This window comes from Podarcis filfolensis (assembly GCF_964270895.1).
Source record: "Podarcis filfolensis genome assembly, chromosome: 17".
NCBI lineage: Eukaryota > Metazoa > Chordata > Lepidosauria > Squamata > Lacertidae > Podarcis > Podarcis filfolensis.
In genome coordinates, this window is record NC_139621.1 from 19,673,341 (window position 1) to 19,695,426 (window position 22,086).

The 22,086-nt window shown below is 42.9% G+C and overlaps 1 protein-coding gene across 2 annotated transcripts in view; it reads left to right on the top strand.

Annotated features, from left to right (window-relative positions):
* The window catches only part of JAK2 (Janus kinase 2), an 81,040-nt gene that overhangs the window by 50,818 nt on the left and 8,136 nt on the right, over positions 1 to 22,086 (top strand). For both annotated transcript variants that reach the window (XM_083592920.1, XM_083592921.1), the window contains 13 exons: positions 692 to 803; positions 2,144 to 2,330; positions 5,668 to 5,795; positions 7,444 to 7,578; positions 8,925 to 9,012; positions 10,132 to 10,259; positions 11,096 to 11,234; positions 12,169 to 12,320; positions 13,501 to 13,651; positions 15,535 to 15,671; positions 17,949 to 18,138; positions 19,392 to 19,516; positions 20,443 to 20,615. In XM_083592920.1, the coding sequence (XP_083449046.1) occupies positions 692 to 803; positions 2,144 to 2,330; positions 5,668 to 5,795; positions 7,444 to 7,578; positions 8,925 to 9,012; positions 10,132 to 10,259; positions 11,096 to 11,234; positions 12,169 to 12,320; positions 13,501 to 13,651; positions 15,535 to 15,671; positions 17,949 to 18,138; positions 19,392 to 19,516; positions 20,443 to 20,615 (1,845 nt within the window). The remainder of the gene's footprint in view (positions 1 to 691; positions 804 to 2,143; positions 2,331 to 5,667; positions 5,796 to 7,443; positions 7,579 to 8,924; positions 9,013 to 10,131; positions 10,260 to 11,095; positions 11,235 to 12,168; positions 12,321 to 13,500; positions 13,652 to 15,534; positions 15,672 to 17,948; positions 18,139 to 19,391; positions 19,517 to 20,442; positions 20,616 to 22,086) is intronic.

A 22,086-nucleotide genomic window follows, 5' to 3' on the forward strand; every position in this document is an offset into this window, starting at 1 on the left:
TTTTTTGAGCTCTTTTGAGCTCTACTTTCTGTCCTTTCCATTCTATTATTATTATTATTATTATTATTATTATTATTATTATTATTATATTATTATTATTATTATTATTATTCTCCACCCCGGTTTGGGAAGAAATACAGCTATAGGAAGCATCTGAAGATTGCTCTTGGGTAAAGGTAAAGGGACCCCTGACCATTAGGTCCAGTCGTGGCCGACTCTGGGGTTGCGGTGCTCATCTCGCTTTATTGGCCAAGGGAGCCGGCGTACAGCTTCTGGGTCATGTGGCCAGCATGACTAAGCCGCTTCTGGCGAACCAGAGCAGTGCACGGAAACACCGTTTACCTTCCCACCAGAGTGGTACCTATTTATCTACTTGCATTTTGACGTGCTTTCGAACTGCTAGGTTGGCAGGAGCAAGGACTGAGCAACGGGGTACTCAGAGGGGAGACTGTTCTCTAGCATCACTTTAGAAATTCATAGTAAGTCCGTTTCCCTTTCACTCTGCCAAAGGAGTTTGCCAGAAGTGCCCAGATGTTGTAACATGTAGACAGTTGTAAGTGGATGGTCACAGACTTTTACCCGGGATAGAAATATGATAATCTCTAGATGTTCTGCATAGCTCAAAGGATGCTAGCTTTTAAAAGTTTGCTCTTAACACTTGTGCTCCCTCCCTCTCGTTTTTCCAAAATAGCATGGACTTCGCAATCAATAAACTGAAGAAAGCTGGCAATCAGACGGGCTATTACGTCCTTCGTTGCAGTCCAAAAGAGTTCAGGAAATACTTTCTTACCTTTGCAGTGCAGGTTAGTAAAGAGGAGCAGAATACGCTGTTAACTTTGGCTGTGAACAAGAAAGAGAGGATTCAGAGTAACTTTGATTATAAGTGTTACCTGTTAAACCACTGTGCTTTTGAATAATTTTTAAAAAGCTCAGCCACCTTTAGTTCTCAGTAATCTCTGTGCTTTGTGAACAGTGCACATACCCATGTCAGTCTGCAAAGATCAGGAAAAAGTGAAGAAATAAAACTTTCCTTTTCTTCTGACATGTTCATTCAGGCACCGAGTAATGGTAATTTAACTGTTAGATTTAGTCATATCTTCTATTTGTGACTTAAAAATAAACCTGTATTAATATTAGCATATCGGCACAATCAGAAGGTAACGAGGCATCATTTGTGCTACAAGTAACAAGAGATTGATGCTATTTTCATATGAGTATGGGCTTTCTACGTACTTTCACTAGCTTCTCTTAAAAAAAAGATTTATTTGCTTATATCTGTGCAGTTGCTTAATATAACATAGTTAGTTTTAACTACAAATGAAAGTGCTGTATTCAAAATGCAATTTCTAATTATTCCTTGGAAGATGATCAGCTTCTTTAGTTAAAAATTAGTTAAAAAAAAAAAAGAGCAAATTTGCCAGACTATATTAGGGAACCTTAGCAGACTCTTCAAGGCCTCAAGAGTCTGATAAAAGCATCTGATAAGGTTGGGGTTTTATATCCTTGCTTTAACCATCAAAGGACAGGTTTTCTGCTGTTCATCAAATGACATGCAGTGTGTGATGTTAAAATATTGACAGATACAGGTGGAACCTGCAACAAAACATGCTTCTGTTCACAGTGCCAGCAAACCATGTCATCTTCCAGGATAATCAGATTCTGTTGATTTCTGATTCTGTTAAATTCCGTGTTATATTTGAGTTTCCACACAATGTAAAGGCCCCTTCTGGAAACGTAGCTCAAATTTAGTACTTGTTTCTGTTATGTTTGCTTCCAGGGAAAAAAAAAAAACATTTGTAAATAACACAGAAATTAGCGCTAAACGTGCTATAATCTGCTATATTTCTGGAAGTGGCTTTTTTGTCAGGTAAAGGCTCAAATATAATGCAGAAATTAATAGTTAGGTGAACGTCAGGAATGCAGAATAAACTCCCACATGAATCCGCTGGATGTGTCACTGAAGTTTTTATTATTGTTCTATAAGTTTTGGGGGTTTCTCTGAGCCTGCTATGCTGGTACCTCCCTCTCATGCATGGATGGCGCCATTTTGTCTACAAAGGTATGATTCCTAATTTAAATTCAATATTATAAACAAAAGAGCGGTTTTAAAACAACATCTTTCTTACCGTTTTTTAATCTTCAGCGGGACAGTACCACGGACTATAAGCATTGCTTGATCACAAAAAATGAGAATGGCGAATATAATCTCACTGGAACTAGAAGAAGTTTTACAAACCTCATGGATCTCTTGAACTGTTATCGGACAGAAACTGTCCGGTCAGACAGTATAATTTTTCAGTTTACCAGATGTTGCCCTCCAAAGCCAAAAGGTAAATGATTCACAACTCCCTTAAGTGGTGGTGTTAATGTTTTTTGGTTTTAGACCTTGCTTTTCTGTAATAAAATCTGCCCAGAGTGACTTGCAAAAACATGAATACATTGCACCGGGGGGGGCGGGCGGGGAGGATGAAATGAGAAAAACACAAAACTCTGCAATGAAAACAATAAAGTCAGAGAACTGGAGTCAGACTTTTCGAAAGCAGGGTCTCAGTTTAATAGAGTGGCTTGATTAACCTATTTTATCTATGTGGACTATGGATAGCATTCGGTATATTATATATTTCTATGACGGACAGCGTCATATACAATATAGAATCTACTTGACGCAGTAACCAATACACGCTCAAGCTCCAAAACGTGACATGAGTAATAAAAGCAAGATTTGTGGCCCACAGTGGTGGTGGTAGGAGAGTGTTGACTTAGACACTTCCTTTTCTTTTAGGCCATTTATTAATTTCATTCATTTATTCTATAATCTGGTTGGTTTTAATAAATGGCCTGATAGCTAAGGTACTGTAGAAGTACAGATACTTATAGGGCTGAGGGCTAGGTGTTTCAGAGCCACTCCTGGCTCTGAGGCCGAATTCAGGTGCAGCTCAGGCTCTCGTAACCATGCAGAAGTCGCAGCCAGCACTGAGATCCCTCTCCGCTGTGGTTCAGCACGGCCACAGTCTTCCTTCAATCCCCTTTTGTAGCATTCTGCAGAGGGCCTTTTCTGCCACGAAGGACCTGCGGTGACTGACGTGGGTTTGAGGAAAGGGGAAAGAAAGCAGGGTGCAAAACAAACTACAGATGTGGGAAGCTGCTCTCTTGCCAAGTATAGGATTCTGCTTGTAGCTGGAGCGGTGTTAGGGGCAGGGAACCTGTGCTATGCAGATGTTGTTGGGACTAGAACTCTGCATCCCGTTCTGGCTAGGCCTGATAGAAATCGGACAACTGGAGGGGCAAATGTTCCCCATCTCTGGTGTAATAATAATAATAATTAAATTTTATTTATATCCTGCCCTCCCCAGCCGAAGCCAGGCTCAGAGCGGCTAACAACAGTAAAAATAACAGTTAACATAAAATCACAATCAATTAATGAAATATATTCTAAAATCAATTTATTCTAAAATCAATTCAGAGTCAAATTAATGGCAGCCATTGGGCTAGAGTTCTATGAGGATTACAGAAGGAGAGGGGGGGTCAGACTGTGCCTTGGCCGAAGGCCTGGTGGAACAGCTCTGTCTTGCAGGACCTGCGGAAAGATGTCAAGTCCCGCAGGGCCCTAGTCTCTTGTGACAGAGCATTCCACCAGATCAGGGCCACGGCCGAAAAAACCCTGGCTCTGGTTGAGGCCAGCCTAACTTCCCTGTGGCCCAGGATCTCCAAGATGTTTTTATTTAAGCTCCTCCATGGGATATACCAGGAGAGGCGGTCCCATAGGTACGAGGGTCCTAGGCCGTTTTGGGCTTTAAAGGTTAAAACCAGCACCTTAAACCTGATCCTGTCCTCCACCGGGAGCCAGCGCAGCTGGTATAGCACCGGGTGAATGTGATCTCGCAGCGAGGACCCCGTAAGGAGTCTCGCCATGGCATTCTGCACCCGCTGGAGTTTCTGGGTCAGTCTCAAGGGCAGCCCCATGTAGAGTGGGCTAGGTCAGGGCGAGACCTGGCCATGCCCTGTGCAACCATGGCTAATGCAGATGAGGCAGGATTGTTTAATAATATTTGGATTGGGTCAGTGGAGGGAACAATTAAAAAAAAAAGTTCGGTTTTGTGGCCAGAAGTGGAACAACAATACTGCTAGAATGGTATGAGGAAATAGGGTTGCAGTCTCCTGTACTCTATCCCCCTGGTGGTGCAGCAGTAAAACTGCTGGTACATTGGCCAAGCTAAGCAGAGTCCCCTATGGGTTTCAGATTGGATGGGGGACCCCATGTTGAGATCCGTGCATAGATCTGTGCATTGCCAGGGAGTTGGACTAGATCCTCAGGATCCCTTCCAACTCTGCAATTCTACTAGGTCAGCTTTGGACTTGTGTTTCTGCAACAACATTTCCCCACCGTCACGAACCCAATGCTACGCGACAAGCTGCTTTTTAAATCAAGGGTGTAAAATGTGATATAGAATGGATGTAGTTTGCATGCATAGGCAAAGCTTATTTCAGTGCTACGCTATTCCCAGTTTTGCACAGAGAGATTCTAAAATTGCTAATGATCTTGTTAGAGAGAAAGTGGAGCTCTTCTGACGTATTTATCCTACTGTTCCGGGTGATAGGCTTCTCTCCTTCCCCATTTTATTCTTACAACGACCCCGTGAAGTAGGTTAGATTGAAAGGTTCAAGGCGACTTAGGAAGCTTCATGGCTGAATGAGGAATTCTGATTCTTCTCTTCCCCCTTCAAATGGCAAGTTTTCGTTGTTGAAAAATGTGAAACGAAATAATACTTTGCCAACAGTTTGGCAGATGCAAGTAAACTAGCTAGCACTTGCCTCCTGGTCTTATTGATCGCATAATAATAATAATAATAATAATAATAATAATAATAATAATAATTATTATTATTATTATTATTATTATTATTATTATTATTATTATTTATACCCCACCCATCTGGTTGGGTTTCCCCAGCCACTCTGGGCGGCTTCCAACAGAATATTAAAATATTAAAATACAATAGTCTATTAAACATTAAAAGCTTCCCTAAACAGGGCTGCCTTCAGATGTCTTCTAAAACTCTGGTAGTTGTTGTTCTCTTTGACATCTGATGGGAGGGCGTTCCACAGGGTGGGTGCCACTACCGAGAAGGCCCTCTGCCTGGTTCCCTGTAACTTGGCTTCTCGCAGTGAGGGAACCGCCAGAAGGCCCTCGGTGCTGGACCTCAGTGTCCAGGCAGAACGATGGAGTTGGAAACGCTCCTTCAGGTATACTGGACCGAGGCCGTTTAGGGCTTTAAAGGTCAACACCAACGTGTGTGTGTGTGTGTGTGTGTGTGTGTGTAATGTTAATGATCCATTGCAGATGGAATTCTTACATATTTTCAGCTCAAAACTAAAGATATAATTTTACAGTGGCAACAATGTACATGTTCAGCTGCAAGTCAGCAAGACTTCAGTCTGAGAGACTAGGGTTCAAATCCTCACTCAGCCATGAAGCTCACCAGGTGACCTTTGGCCAATCACTGGCTCTCAGCCTAACCTGCACCACCGGGTTGTTGTGAGGTCAGAAATGGGGAGGAGAAAACCATGAGCTCCCAGGAGGATGAGGTGGAATATAAATATAATAAATAAAATGAAATTAAGTCTGTCTGGTTGTGAACCAGGACTCTGTTAACCTTCTCCTTACAGATAAGTCCAACCTCCTTGTCTTCAGGAGCAATGGAATTTCTGACTTGCCCTCATCGCCCACCTTGCAGAGGCATAATAACGTTAACCAGATGGTCTTTCACAAAATCCGGAATGAGGACCTGATCTTTGTAAGTTCACGAGACGTATCTTCTCGTTTGTGTAATACTCTGATCCTCAGCGCAGTCCTTTGAATTAAGTCCCATTAATTGAAAGGCACCAGAGTTGTTTCTCAGTGGTATGTGTTACTGGAAATAATGTGCACATTGGTGGGAAATTGTATTTACAGAAAACTAGGTATTTATTGTGATAAGTGCATCTGGAAGTGGAAGTGTTCACTTGCAATTCATTTGCTGTGTGGCTAAATTAATTGAAAATCAGCATGTGTGGTTTTTCTTTTTAATGTGGGTTCATACTTTTATTATTAAGATAAATGTGGGAGTTTAAACTGAGTGATGTCCTAATCATCATATTTTCTTTTCAGTAGCCCTTCCAGCCTACCTACCTTCCATTCTCAAGCAAATTAACCAATTTAGTATTGTGGCTTTTAACTTTATAGAGTATTGCACTCCTGAAGCCTCTTCAGCAATAATAGTGCATGCATCAGCCAGGAAGGGGAGAGACAACCAGCATATATCAGAGAGATGCTTGTGTGGCAACTTCACCCTAGGCCACTTTCCTCTGAAATTCAAGTCCCCTTGAATTAAATGGAAGTTACTACCCCATGTAGTAGTAGCAGCAGCAACAATTTTATTTCTTTAGCCGTAAACTGAGACTGGGTGATATATCGATATTCGATATACTGTCCAAAACCAGTCTGAGGTCCATATTGTGATACCGGTTTCATAGTTTTTGACCTGGCAATATATCACACGAATCATGGTGTGTGTCTTTGTGTCCGCTGTGCAAAAATCGCAATGTAGGGAAAACCGCGAAGCCAGTCAAGGCTTCTCTCAATTCCTGCAGCCCCGGTTAACTCTGCCAGCTCAGCTCTCTCCTGCTTCATGCAGGGCAGCAGCGAATCACAAGAGCAGGCGCTGGCAAAAAATCACAATGCGGGAAAAGCCATGAAGCCAGCCATTGTTTCTACATAGTTCCATCCTTAATTTCAGACATTGTGATCTATTTGTGTATCACATTTTTGGGCTGGTGATATTTCACGATGTTGAAAACAAGATATCTCCCAGTCCTGTTGTAAACCATAGCAAAGATTTAAAAGGACATTTGGAATTCAGCCACAAATCTGGCTGTTGATTTCCAGCTGCCAACGTAATTAGAGAAACTCGCAAATAACATAATTTCCCTTGTCTAACAGCAACTCTCCCCCCCCCCCATGACTTCATGTAGGATCACTTGGGGCTCTCTCCCCAGGAGGGAAAATGAGAAGCCCCTAGCTTACCCTAGTCTCTCCACTCACCCTCAGAGAAGTCATTTTTTGCATTCCAGCAACACCGTTCAAGGTGGCTGCTTGCAGGGCAAATGGTAAATAGCTTCAAAGCAAGTTTGTGCAGTCAAATGGAAATAATTTCTCTGAACTCAGTTGTGCTTCCATTCGGGTGAACCCACAAGGATTGGTCTCAAAGCCTCTCTCGCGGAATATGCAATTAAATGAAGCATTTGATCTGTTCAGTTATGTTTTTACATTATGATTGTTTCCTTTCAGCTGAGACAGCTCCTGTATTAGTCTTGAAACTAGGTATGCTTTTGCTTAAAATCGGCATGAAGGGATTTTGCAGATGATTGACTCCCCCCTCCCTTATTTATTTGGGGGTTTTTTAGAACGAAAGCCTTGGCCAGGGCACCTTCACTAAAATTTTCAAAGGTGTGAGGAAAGAAGTGGGCGACTATGGCAAGTTGTATCAGACTGAAGTGCTGCTCAAAGTCCTGGATAAAGTGCACAGGAATTATTCTGAGGTTTGTATTCATACTCTTTGGGTAATATGCTTAATAGTTCATATGCAGGGCTAGTTCAGCAGAGCAGGAATGCAGAGTTCAGCAAATATGGGATCTCAGCTTTAATTTTTAAGATGATGGTGATGAATTCAATTTATATACAGCCCTTTACCAGAAGATCCCAGGGCGGTGTACGGCATGAAAACACCTTGCAGAACATCTATGTTCCCTAGAGCAGCCTTTCTCAACCTGTGGGTCCCCAGATGTTGTTGAACTACAACTCCAATCACCCCTACCTACAAGGCCAGAGCTCAGGGATGATGGGAGTTGTAGTCCAACAACATCCGGGGACCCACAGGTTGAGAACCGCTGCCCTAGAGAAAGTCTGAGTGGGGTTTTTTTTGGGGGGGTGCATTTGGCCGTCCTTTACACAGTGCCCAGATCCTTTTATCCACAGTCTGACCAGGCAGTATGACTATACTTACTCTCCCTGCCCACAGACAAGAGTACAGTGATACCTCAGGTTAAGTACTTAATTCGTTCCGGAGGTCCGTACTTAACCTGAAACTGTTCTTGACCTGAAGCACCGCTTTAGCTAATCGGGCCTCCTCCTGCTGCTGGAGCACGATTTATTGTTCTCATCCTGAAGCAAAGTTCTTAACCTGAAGCACTATTTCTGGGTTAGCGAAGTTTGTAACCTGAAGCGTATGTAACCTGAAGTGTATGTAACCCGAGGTACCACTGTATTCAACACAAAAAATAGTGACAGTTTGTTGTTGACAAAGGACAGCTGGACATATAAAGGACCCCATTACCTGCAGTAGCTTAGGGCCTCATCAAACCGAAATCCGGCCCTGTCTGGGATGATTGCTGTTTCACACAATCAGATGTTCATGAGGTAAACATGGACATTTTCACAGTGTCTCTGTGTAATGTGAGGTCAAGCCTGCTCAATCTGATTGAATGACATAGCCGATAGAAGTTCCCCGAGTTTAGCCTTTTGAAAATTAAATGCTTGCCAGTTACTCCTCGGTTGGAGCTGTCATGCATTGTTACATGCATTGAAAACTAGCGCCATCATCACCCCCCGCTGTGGGCAGATGTAAGAGTCCTTGTATCCTCGTGGGGGCTTTTCCTACTGCCAGTAAATTGACATGATTCACTATTAAAGCAGTTAGGCGTTGTGAGAAACAATTATTAAAAACAGGCCTGCAGAGAATAACGGCACCATATTAATTACACCGTATCGTTGCGGAAGGTGGGGAGCTGAAGTTATGTGAAAGTGCAGGCGGTTTTTAATTAAGTTTTATTCCGAATAGTTCCCATTAGGGTTCGCTCTGCTGATTATTGTTCCCTATCTCTTGCAGTCTTTTTTCGAAGCAGCAAGCATGATGAGCCAACTATCCTACAAGCACTTGGTATTAAATTATGGAGTTTGTGTCTACGGAGAAGAAAGTGAGTAAAGCCAATTAACCGTTTTGTGTGCCCTAATTGGAGTTCTGTTATTACCTTCCTGTAGGCAAATAGCTATTTCCGAACACATTTGCCTTCTTATCAGGTACATGTTGTCTGGCAAGGAACGACAAGTGTCGGTGCGAAACAATGAGAGATACAAATGCCCTAGGTTGATGTAATCAGTTTGTTCCAGGCTGTACAGTGGTACCTTGGTTCTCTAACTTAATCTGTCATGCCACTTAATCTGCCGCGCCACAGGGAAGACAAGCTTTCACAGCGATGGCACCTTGCGCCAGGGGCAGGGGGCAGCGACATTCATTGCCCAGTTAATTTCCGCCCCCCGCAATCAATCAGGACCACCCCGGCGATCTACCTGGAGCACCCCATCGGTCTAACTGTACATCGCGGTCGACTGGTTGAACATGTCTGGTACAGTAATACCTCCACAAAGGTCCGCCTTGTCTAGCATCCGTTTCAGAGAACATCCACAGCAAACCCGGAAGTACCAGAATGGGTTACTTCTGGGTTTGCTGCTCGCGCATGCACAGAAGCGTAAACTGCCCTGCGCACGTGCGCAGAGTGTTGCCCTGTCGAGCATCCCTTTCGTCGAGCATCCAGGGCTCCGAAATGTATCCCAGACTCAAAACAAGGTACCACTGTATAGATCTTTCCATTAAAAAAACAACAACCCAAAACTTAATAAACCAAACAGTTGTTGAAAAGAAATGATAGAAACTATAGCTAGTACGCATTTAATACATTGACAGTATGTAATTAAAAGTTTTACATCAGAATCTTACCTTTCACTTCATGGTGTTGCTATTTCGTGGTTGCATTCTCTGTATATCTCAACAAAGTTGTGTTGACGTTTAAATGATTTGTGATTGGGGTGTAAACTAGAAAACATTTCTACAATCTCTGAGTCCCAAGAATGGCTTAGCATTAATTTTGCTGAGGAAACAAAGAGTCTCAGTTCCATAATTTGCAGCACGCACCAGTCTGCAGGGATGAAACAGATGTTTTCAAATGTGGCTGGAAGGAATTGTGGCTAGAAAGCAAGGCTGGCTTAAAATTCCGTTTATTATTATTATTATTATCTGTATCTGTGTTTCAAATTAGATATTCTGGTACAGGAATATGTGAAATTTGGGTCATTGGATACTTATTTGAAGAAGAATAAAAATTCTATAAACATCTTGTGGAAGCTGGAAGTTGCAAAGCAGCTGGCAATGGCAATGCATTTTTTCGTAAGTATTTTATATTTCCCCCTAGCAAAATGCCGAAGGTCAGGGATTCGCTCCCCCTACCCCTAGTGGATATTGGTGAAGATTTTTTAGACATATTCATTGGTGTTTCTCTTTGTAGGATCCAGACAGCTTGCACACACGTCTTGTTTTCACGCTCACTCCTTTAAAAATCTGGTGTCTTACGTGTGATAAGACTATGATCTGAGTTGTGCTGTTAAACAAATGCAGGAAACTTTTGCTTTATCTGTGGGGGGTGTTAACGGAAAAATCCGAGGGCTCCCTTGGACAAAAAACAAAGACACCAACCAGGATAACTTGGAGCAAAACAGCAGCCTGTAGGCTTGGCCTTTATTGATCTGTTGCAACAGAGTGCTCCCCTCACCTGCAGGAGAGAGGAGGGACCCAGAAAAATGGTGTGCAAGGCCTTATAAAGACTTTTGAAATTGCCACCCTGTAGATCAAGACCACCCCCAGAAACATCATACATACATCACAGAAGGGGTGTAACCTAAGACCACCCCTCAAATACATCACACCTACATCACAGAAAAGGCAGTCTAAAACAGAAATTTGAATATTGTTTTTCTCCTGTCCTTGTTTATCTCCTGTCTGGCAGGTTACTTGATTGGATTGCCTGGGTAGCCTGCCACTAAATTCAAGCCAGGCACTGTACTGTGTAAATTAGCCATTTAAAGCTGTGTCTCAGTTCCTTCTTATGTCCATTTCTCGAAGTGTTTGCTTATGTAAAAATGTGTCAGCTTGAAATGCAGTTAGGAAGTTGGCGGTTGATCTGTGCCCAGGAGGAAAAATAAGCAATGCTTGTTTGCCTTTATCAGGAAGATAAAAACCTTGTTCATGGGAACGTATGTGCAAAAAACATCTTGCTTATCAGAGAAGAAGATAGAAAATCCGGGAACCTTCCTTTTATCAAGCTCAGCGATCCTGGTATCAGCATTACAGTTTTGCCAAAAGACAGTAAGTCTCTGACTCATCTGTTTCAGCAGTTCACCTGCTACCTTGAAAATGTCATTGAGTGATTATCTCCTCCTCTCATTGCACTTAAAATTCATTTTGTTGAGTACTGCTGTTCTTGTTTGGGAAGCCATGAACCTCCCACAAGCATGGGGTGTGCTTTTGTTTTTTTCTGTTGCCGGCATCATTTTGCTACTTAAAACTATTTCCATGCCAGCGAGCGTGCCTATTGTGCAAAATGAGCAATGCATATTCCATTGAAACTGGTATGAAAATACTGCTGGAAACGGAAAACCCAGCAGAATAGACCCATCAGTTTCAGTTCTTAAAAGAGTTGTAGCCAATGTTAGTCTTTCACCCACTGAGAATCCCCCTTCAACACTCTGAAAAAGGTAAATCTGGTTCAGGAGTAGCCAGTGCAGTGTATTTTATATGATGCTGAGCTCCAGCTCCCAGTAGACCCAGCCAGCAGGGTGAGTCCACCTGGTAGACACCAAACAAACTGCCCCTGATCCATTTGTTGGATTTAAAGCATTTTTGCCTCGCCTGAAGAGTAACGTGAGATACCCTTTCTTTATTTCCTTACAAATTGAATTCCTTGGGATTAGGATTTTTATCTGAAGGAACCAAGAGAATCAAAACCTCTCTCTGTGTTTACACGCTTTAGCTCATTCCTCTTATGCTTAAGTCTACATGTGAGAATTTCTAAAATATTTCTTAAAGGCCGCAGACATGGAGCTTCAAATTTGTTTGCTTGTTTGTTGTCATTTACGAGCCCTAAAGATATTTATAGACCACATTTGCACCAGAGGTCCTCAGAGATTACCTAATACAGTTGAGCAGCAATTAAAACATCCTACCAAAAAAAGTAAATAAATCAAATGCTTTCTGATTCATCCTAGTAACAAATTGCCTTGTTTTTTTCACGATTGCCTAGTTCTCCTTGAGAGAATACCATGGGTTCCACCTGAATGTATCGAAAATCCAAAACAGCTGAGTTTGGCAACGGACAAGTGGAGTTTTGGAACCACACTGTGGGAAATCTGCAGCGGAGGAGACAAACCTCTTAGTTTGCTGGATTCTCAAAGGGTAAGTACCATGTGAAGTTGAACATCTTTGTCTTGGTGAACATACTGTGCAGCGATGGGCATAAGCCACGGTTAAAGTATTTGGATGCAGCTTCCGCATGTGATTATGCCCCTCATCGGGTTTAACGTTTAGGAAATATTCATAGCTATCAACTTACAGATTTGAAAATAAGAGACCAGCAGCCTCAAAAATAAGGGATCAGCAGCCAAAATAAGGGATTTTCCGGGCACAGGTATGTTCAACTTCTGAGCCTCTCTGAGCCAAAGGCAGAAAGCCCAGCCAGCAGCCAAACGAAGCCTCAAGGAAAACCACCGTCACCTTTCCGCTGGGAAGCGCTGAGCAAAGGCGAGTCCCCAGGCAATGCTGAAGGGAAGCCGATTTGATCAGCACAACACATGCAAGCTCCACCCCCCAGTCATTCTTAGACTCCTTATTGGGTGAGCAACGCAGCCAAGCAAGGCAGTTGGAGCCTCCCTCCTCCCTGGCCAGCAGGCAGGGAGGGAGGGAGAGGAGCTGCTTCCTTTGAAACCTGGGAAATTTAAGGAACACCATCAATAAGGGACAGCAGCGGGACACGGTGCTGGGATAAGGGACTGTCCCGCCAAATAAGGGACGCTTGACAGCTATGGAAATACTTCTTAGCCTGCTAGTTATTTAAACTATGGGGGAAATTGTAAGCAATAGTCTTTCCCCAGAAGCAATGATTGGATAAAGCCTGTAATTAGTTTTTGGCAATCTCCTCCTGCTCCTCTTTCTCTTCTGGGAAACAGAGAGTAAGTGTGGAGTTTGTCCCAAATAGATTGGGGCCTCTATGGTGAAATCTGTCATGCTCCCACTTTCCTGACATTTCCTCGGTGGCGATTCAGACACGCTGGGATTTAAAGTCATGTGGCACAAAGGCTATGCATCATGTGGCAGGTGCAACGTGTCCCCTGATAGTGAAACCCTGTATTTTATTGTATGGTTTGAAAACCAGCATGTGGGCACGATTTGTGTGTACGAGGGAACCTCTCCATCTCTTAAACCGAAGTTGTTTGTGTCGGAGACAAAGAAGTGTTGTATTTGATGTTTGCTTGGACATGTAAAAGAATCTCCTTTGCTGTTGAAAGTACCTCTTTTCTTCCCCCCCAAAAAAGCTACTCAGAATTGTCCTAAATCACCGTCATTTCTTGAATTCTAGAAATTACAGTTTTATGAGGATAGGCATCAACTTCCTGCTCCTAATTGGACAGAACTAGCAAACCTTATAAACAACTGCATGGATTATGAGCCAGACTTCAGACCCTCTTTTAGAGCGGTTATACGTGACCTTAACAGTTTGTTCGCTCCAGGTATGTTAATGGAGAAGAGGTAACTAAATTTTGGTGGGAGGCACAATATGTTTTCTGATCTGCAGTTAGAGTAGAATCTACTGCATAGGCCGGTGATGGCCAAACTTGGCCCTCCAGCTGTTTTGGGACTACAGTTCCCATCATCCCTGACCACTGGTTAGCTAGGGATGATGGGAGTTGTAGTCCCAAAACAGCTGGAGGGCCAAGTTTGGCCATCACTGGCATAGGCAAACTGTTGCAGGGGAGAAAGATGTTGTTCTGAATGTGTTCATAAGACCTCGTGTGGCCTAGTGGCTAAGAGCCTGAGCTATGGATCGAGAAATGATGATGATGATGATGATGATGATGATAATAATAATTAATAATAATACAGTAATAATATTTATTTATACATACATACATACATACATACATACATACCCCGTCCACTCTGGGCAGTTCCCAACAGAATATTAAAAACACGATAAAACATCAAACATTAAAAACTTCCCTAAACAGGGTCGCCTTCAAATGTCTTCTAAAAGTCAGACAGTTGTTTATTTCCTTGGCATCTGGTGGGAGCGCATTCCACAGGGCGGACGCCACCACCAAGAAGGCCCTCTGCCTGGTTCCCTGTAACCTCACTTCTTGCAGTGAGGGATCCACCAGAAGGACCTTGGAGCTGGACCTCAGTGTCCGGGCAGAACAATGGATCGAGAAATCCCTGCTTCAGCTCCTTAATCTGTCACGAGCCCTGTCAAGCAAGTCACTGCTTTTGTAGCTTCAGCGCCCATCTGCAGTATGGGAATATGAACACTGGGCTCACTTTATAGAGTTGTAATGTATTATTTATCTGAAACACTTTACTTCATGGATAAATCTCTCTTAATCTTGCCGTACAGCAAGTGAAGCCTATTAATAAATATTATCCAATTTAACCCAATATTTTAAACTTGTGTGTGTTGGGGAAGGGAAAATGCAAGGCTGTAGATCCATAGTACTTAAAAAAATAATAATTAAAAGTTGTGTTAAACCAAGCAGGGCCATTTTGCACATTACACAAATTTGATTTTTTTCAGCTTGAACATCCCCACCTCTGATGTTGTATGACATCAGAGGCTTGGGAAAGGTGAGCATGGTTGACCAAATATTGGATGGGCCAGTTTCTGGCTTAGTGGGGTTAATTAGACCTGTAGGCAGGAGATTCCACACCACTGCTATAGAACATGTCTGTCTGCAGATATATTTGAGTTGCACACATAACTTTTCTTCTTGTATCAAAATTCGTTTGCGCTTGTAGAGTTAATGAGCAAATGAACCATGTGTGGGAAGTTTTGAAATGCACTAGGGATTAGGCTGCTTCTATTATCTTCCCATGGGATGCGGGAGGCGCTGTGGTCTAAACCACTGAGTCTCTTGGGCTTGCTGATCAGAAGGTCAGCGGTTTGAATCCCCGTAACGGGGTGAGCTCCTGCTGCTTGGTCCCAGCTCCTGCCAACCTAGCAGTTCGAAAGCACATCAAAGTGCAAGTAGATAAATAGGTACCACTCCGGCAGGAAAGTAAACGGCGTTTCCATGCGCTGCTCTGGTTTTACCAGAAGTGGCTTAGTCATGCTGGCCACATGACCCAGAAGCTGTCTGCGGACAAACGCCAGCTCCCTCGGCCTATAGAGCAAAATGAGTGTGCAACCCCAGAGTCGTCCGGTCAGGGGTACCTTTACCTTTACTATTATCTTCCCACGCAGGACAGTATTTTATGATTGAAAATTAAGATAGCATGTTTATATTTTCTAGGGCTGCACAAGTTAATTTGTCTGCTGATGATGATCTGTTTCTGTTCAGATGCTGTAGGGGAGCCTAGCTGAACATAATATTTTCTTTTGTGTGTGTGTGTTTTCTTCAAGATTATGAACTATTGAAAGAAAGTGATATGTTACCAAATATGAGAATTGGAGCTCTTGGGTTTTCCGGCGCTTTCGAAGCCAGGGACCCGACTTATTTTGAAGAGCGGCACCTGAAATTTTTGCAACAACTTGGCAAGGTAAGAAGATGGGGTGTCTTATTGCAAGGATATGCGATACCGTTAGAAACAAATAAGATATAGAGTAGAAAACCATGGCTAATTTGAAATAATTCGCATACTCTGCATAGTATTTTTGGAAGTGCTTATTTTAACAGAGGGACGTGGGTGGCACTGTGGGTTAAACCACAGAGCCTAGGACTTGCCGATCAGAAGGTCGGCGGTTCGAATCCCCGCAACGGGGTGAGCTCCCGTTGCTCGGTCCCTGCTCCTGCCAACCTAGAAGTTCGAAAGCATGAAGTGCAAGTAGATAAATAGGTACCGCTCTGGCAGGAAGGTAAACGGCATTTCTGTGCGCTGCTCTGGTCCACCAGATACGGCTTAGTCATGCTGGCCACATGACCCGGAAGCTGTACGCCGGTTCCCTCGGCCAATAAAGTGAGATGAGCGCCACAACCCCAGAGTCGGTCACGACTGGACCTAATGGTCAGGGCTCCCTTTACCCTTTACCTATTTTAACAGAAGCAGAGACTGCCCTTTAATATGTATTTTTTTTGGAGTGGTTTCAGCTTTTTGAAAGAGCAACTGTTTTTTTTGTTCTGCTCCCTATCTGTGCAGCTTTTGGGGGGAGGGCGATAGTTCAGAAATATCCTACTCTGTTCCTCTTCTAAGGATGGATCTACACACGGGGGTTGGGGGACGCTCTAAATAAGTCAGAAATTAGATTGTTATAACAAAAGAAAAAGAACCCTACAGAAAATCGCATATAAAAATTTCCTGCTCTCTGGCACCATCTAGTGTTGCATGTTTATAACACATTCAAAACACTGTTTTTTTACTAATGTAGCTGAGTCCTAACAGCAGTATGGAACTGCTACCTCCATCCCAAGATATTTGCCTCCCTTTTATCAGAAGGCTTGCATTCTTCTTTAGGACGAAGAATGGCAAGATATGGTGGCAGCCTCTGTTGTGCACACCATATCTCCTTTAGGGACAAAGGAGTGCTTATTTTAATCTTTCTTCTTAACTTTAAACCAGCTCTTTTTTTGGTTTACCTTCAGGTTTTCTCCCTTGAACCCCTTCCTATTTCCCCCACCTTTTGCTGCTTCCCCCTTTGTCACCTTTCTCCCTTTGCAGTAAATCACTGGGTGTGAAGAGAGCAGCGAATGTAGGGGCTTCCTTTGTGTTCAACCTGCCTCCCTTATCCCTGAGCCATTTTGGTGTGTGTTGTTGCTTGTACATCACATCTTCAGATCTGTTTACTTCACAGCCCTGAGCGGTCAAAACATAACCCAAGCGCAGGAATATTTTTCCTTTGGCTCATGCAGCTTTCGGATTCTTTTAGGTCTTAGCAGTGCCTGTTCCTTTCCTGTCCCTCTTCTTAAATGTGCAATTCTGCTTCCCTTTATTTAAATATATATGCAGGCTGCCCCAGAAGTCATATGGGTGAAGTTTTCTTGTCCTCCTTCATCTTCAGGAGATGTTGTTGTTGTTGTTCAACTGTTTTTGTTCACTCTTTTAAAAATATTATTCTTTATTGATTAAAAATTTACATATCTATACAAACATTATATGCCATCTCTTTACATATGAAGAAAAAGAAAATTAGGTAGAAAATAGAAAATTTATAAAGGAATAAAAAAGAGGAAAAGAAAGGGGAAGGAATAACAATAAAGATACGAAATAAAAAAAACAAAAGACAAGACAACATTATTTACACAATAAAAGTGTTCATCGACACAATCCTCCTCATCCTTCTCATTATACTGTAATATAATTCTTTTTTAACACAGATTTGTACTGTATAATATCATTTCTTTTCTGCTTTGTATATATTCCTCTAATCATTTTCTTTACAAATATTTCTGCTAATATGGAAATATTTGTACAATAAAATTTTACATTGTTCTTAAATATTTAAGAACTATGTTTTCGTGCACTCTTATTAATCTTAGACTTGGAGTGTTACGAAAGTCCCAAGTTGGTGGCGGAAACAGGACATTTATTGAGTCATTAGTGCGATCCTATTCCTGGCTGTGTCACCAGCTAGATTATGCAGGCATGCATTGTGCTGTGTGGCACTGGGGAAACAACCCCTCGTATTTTCTTTCAATTATTTCTAGGATTTTGTCGCCCATCAAGTCCCAGGGCAGGTTACAACCATAGGATGAGTTGGGTGGGTCCTAAAAATAAATATATCAGCTGTCAAAACAATAGTGCAGGGTTCCTCCCCTGCCCCGCCCTCCCCCCCCCCCCGGGCTTGATATTTATAAATGTTTCTATTCATATTCCTTGCAGGGGAATTTTGGCAGTGTGGAGATGTGCCGGTATGACCCGCTGCAGGACAACACAGGGGAAGTGGTGGCTGTTAAAAAGCTGCAGCACAGCACGGAGGAACACCTGCGAGACTTCGAAAGAGAAATCGAAATTCTTAAATCTCTGCAACATGACAACATTGTGAAGTACAAAGGCGTGTGCTACAGTGCCGGTACATGCGCTTTCTAATGTTATTTGTTAAGCAAAAAGCTAGCAGTCCCTTGAACAACTTATCAGATGTTCCCCATTAGCGTGAATCAGTGCGTACAGATGTCCGAACAGTCGCTCTTTAAATTAGAGTGTGACCTTTCCTGTTCACATTTTAAAGAGCAACCACGATACACTGTCAAGAGTCTCTGCAATTATTAGCATATACTTGGAACGATTTCCAAAACATCAACTAAACGAGATGTGGTTTCAGTAAATGTCATTGCATCCTTCTTCGTTTAAGCATTAGCTTTCAATCCAGCATTTGTCTGTTAGCGTGCTGTGCTCTACAGCAACAGCTCCCTTCCTGAGCTGCATTTCCCTGCATGGTTTTAACAGTCAAAATCCCTCTTCACAGGGAATTCTGGAAATCTGTGAAGGGGAATAGGGGCCTCCTAAGAACTTGCAGCATCCTTAACGAGATACAGCTCCCAGAATCCTTTGGGAGAAGCCATGATGGTTTAAAGTCATATCATAGGGCTTTAAATATCTGATGGGAATGTGGCCAGACACACTGTACTGACACAATAGTGGTCACATCTCATGGGGGGGGCACAGGGGTAGTTGCCCCGGTCGCAAAATTGTTAGGGGCACAAAATTGTAACACTGGGTGCTGCTTCAATACAGCTGTGTGCTCCCGTTGGCTGGGCTCCGTTGAAAACATGTTATCAGTGCGAACCAGGAAGTGACCTCTCCAAAGAATCGAACAACTCTTCTTCTTCTTTAATCTCTGCGACTGCAATCTCCTGGGTGACACGGACACTTTTAGGCAGTTGAATGTGCATGCGTACTCCTTCCATTTCACTCCCTCTCACTCCATGCAGCCCCGGGCACTGTCAACCCTTGCTACACCACTGCATTTCATTCCAGAAATGCATTTGCCAGGGTAGCCCATTTTGGGCTGTCATTGTTTTGAACTTTATCTTTTAGTGTTGCCTGTGTTAAAGTAGCAGCATGTAACTCTGCTTAATACTCATCAAACACATCTTCCTCGTGTAAGTAGCTGTTTCGAGTTGTTCAGAGTTTCTTTCTACGCATTTGGAAAACAGCAAGCTTAGCTAAATTTGATTTTTGGCAAAAGAATACCATAATGGAATCTTCCACTGCATATATGCTGCAGATGGTCTGTGCCTTTTGCTTATAACGTGCTATATGAAGGAAGCTCTGTAAAGCGTGATTTTGAATCTTTTTTTTTTCTTTTGTCACTTGTTTGGGAAGGCCGGAGAAATCTGAAACTGATAATGGAGTACTTGCCCCACGGAAGTTTGCGAGACTATCTCCAGAAGCACAAAGACAGGTTGGATCATAAGAAACTCCTGCATTATGCCTCTCAGATATGTAAGGTAATACGTTTTACTGGTATCTCGAACTCTACCGAAGTCTGTTCTGGGAGCAAGTGGTGTGAGAACCAGATGTTTGCCGCAAACTCTATAAACGCTCAGGCAGATTGTGTGCAGTTCTCCTTCCCAGTACAGTGCAGGGTCATAGAACCATAAAGTTGGAGGAAACTTGGAGATAATCTAAAACACAACTGTTGCCTCTTCTCTTCCACTCGCTCATGCCAGGCAGCAAACAGCATAGAGGTGACAGCAGATTTATGCTGCAGATGTTGTCATGTTGTGCTCCAGAGTTCCCATTTCGCCTGCTTAGCCGTCACATAAACAAGCCTTTTCTGGCACACAGGGCATTTCTTGGCCAAGTTTCGTCCAATGCACGAGGCGAATTTTGCAGAAATGAATGTGGGAGGAGTAAAGAAATGGAACAATTTTGCAGGGAATGTCCCCCGTTGACGGAAAACAGGAGAATCGTGTAAAGACACACACGTAAAAGAAATGTTTGGTTCTGAGAGAGAAGAGTTAGAATTTCTAGGACTAAGCATCAGTGGAATGGATGAGGCTATTCTCAGGGTCAAAACGATAGCTGTGTGTCTATAATGTCAGTGCTGTATGCAGCAAGGTCAAGAATGCTGCTGGGCAGTTCAGCGTTCTGCACAGTTGCTTTGCAGCAGACACAATGGTGACATCTAGTGGTACTTGGGTCACAGTTTGGTAGATGTATGGTGAACTTTAGGAACAGTTGCTGCCGATTCCTCCCTGTCTGTTGTTTCCTAATAGCATAGGATTATGTTGATAAGTGGGATGTTCATAAGCATTTGCGGGGGGGAATTCTGACAGCCAGGCGTTAATTACATGTCTCATCATCTCTTCTGCCGTCAGTATTTGTTAAACCCATCAACACTGATTTCATAACACCGTTTGTGTACGCACAGGGTATGGAGTATCTGGGATCAAAAAGATACGTTCACAGAGATCTAGCAACACGGAATATCTTGGTGGAGAATGAAAACAGAGTTAAAATTGGAGACTTTGGCTTGACAAAAGTTTTGCCTCAGGACAAAGAATACTACAAAGTCAAGGAACCAGGAGAGAGTCCCATATTTTGGTATGTTTCTCTCTGCTGCTTGATTACAAGGCAAATGATTTGGGGGAAATGCAATACTGCATAAATTATTTGGCCCTTGGAATATAATAAAGCAATGCATCTAAAACTTACTCAGTCTAGAGTATTATTCTTGGTATGAGCTTTCATGTGCATGCACACTTCTTCAGATACACTGAAACAGAAGTCACCAGACCCTTATATATAGTGAGAGGGTGGGGAGGGGTATTACTCAGAAGGGGGGTGGGAATGGGTGATTGGCTGATAGGTGTGGCCAAACCCTACACCAAAGGATAAATGGACATAAACCTGACATCAGGAATCACAAGACAGAGAAACCAGTAGGAGAACACTTCAATCTCCCAGGACATTCTATACAAGATCTCAAAGTAGCTGTCTTATTACAAAAGAATTTCAGAAATAGACTGGAAAGAGAAGTTGCTGAATTGCAACTTGTTACCAAACTTAAAACCATGGAGAGACCTAGTCTGAATAGAGACATTGGATTCTTATCTCATTATACATGATAAAGCCATTTTTAGCCATCTCACCCCTTGCTTTTTCTTGTAATACCAATTGCAGCCGTTAACAGTTGTCAACTGGTTTACCACACCTATCATCCAATCACCCATTCCCACCACCCTTCTGAGTAATACCCCTCCCCACCCTCACACTATATATAAGGGTCTGGTGACTTCTGTTTCAGTGTATCTGAAGAAGTGTGCATGCACACGAAAGCTCATACCAAGAACAAACTTAGTTGGTCTCTAAAGTGCTACTGGAAGAATTTTTTTTATTTTGTTTCGACTACGGCAGATCAACACAGCTACCTACCTATTATTATTATTATTATTATTATTATTATTATTATTATTATTGTCATATAGTTGTTTATCTCCTTGGCATCCAATGGGAGGGCATTCCACAGGGAAGGCGCCACTACCGAGAAAGCCCTCTGCCTCGTTCCCTGTAACTTCACTACTTCCATTGAGGGAACTGCCAGAAGGCCCTTGGAGCTGAACAAGAGAGGTGGAGATGCTCCTTCAGGTATACAGAGCCAAGGCCGTTTAGGACTTTAAAGCTCAGCACCAACACTTTGAATTGTGCTTGGAAACGTACTGGGAGCCAATGTAGACCTTTCAGGACCTGAGTTACATGGTCTCGGCGGCCATTCCTAGTCACCAGTCTGGCAGCCACATTCTGGATTAGTTGTAGCTTCCAAGTCACTTTCAAAGGTAGCCCCACGTTGAGTGTATTGCAGTAGTCCAAGCAGGAGATAACCAGAGCATGTACCACTCTAGCAAGACAATGCGCAGGCAGGTAGGGTCTCAGCCGGCGTACCAGATGGAGCTGGTAGACAGCCCCCCTGGACACAGAAGTGATCTGTTAAGGGTATAATGTGTTGTGTCAAATTGTTTTTGTTTTATAGATCTCTTCCCCCCCCCCCTCCTGTCCCCTTTCTCTTCTCTCCTCC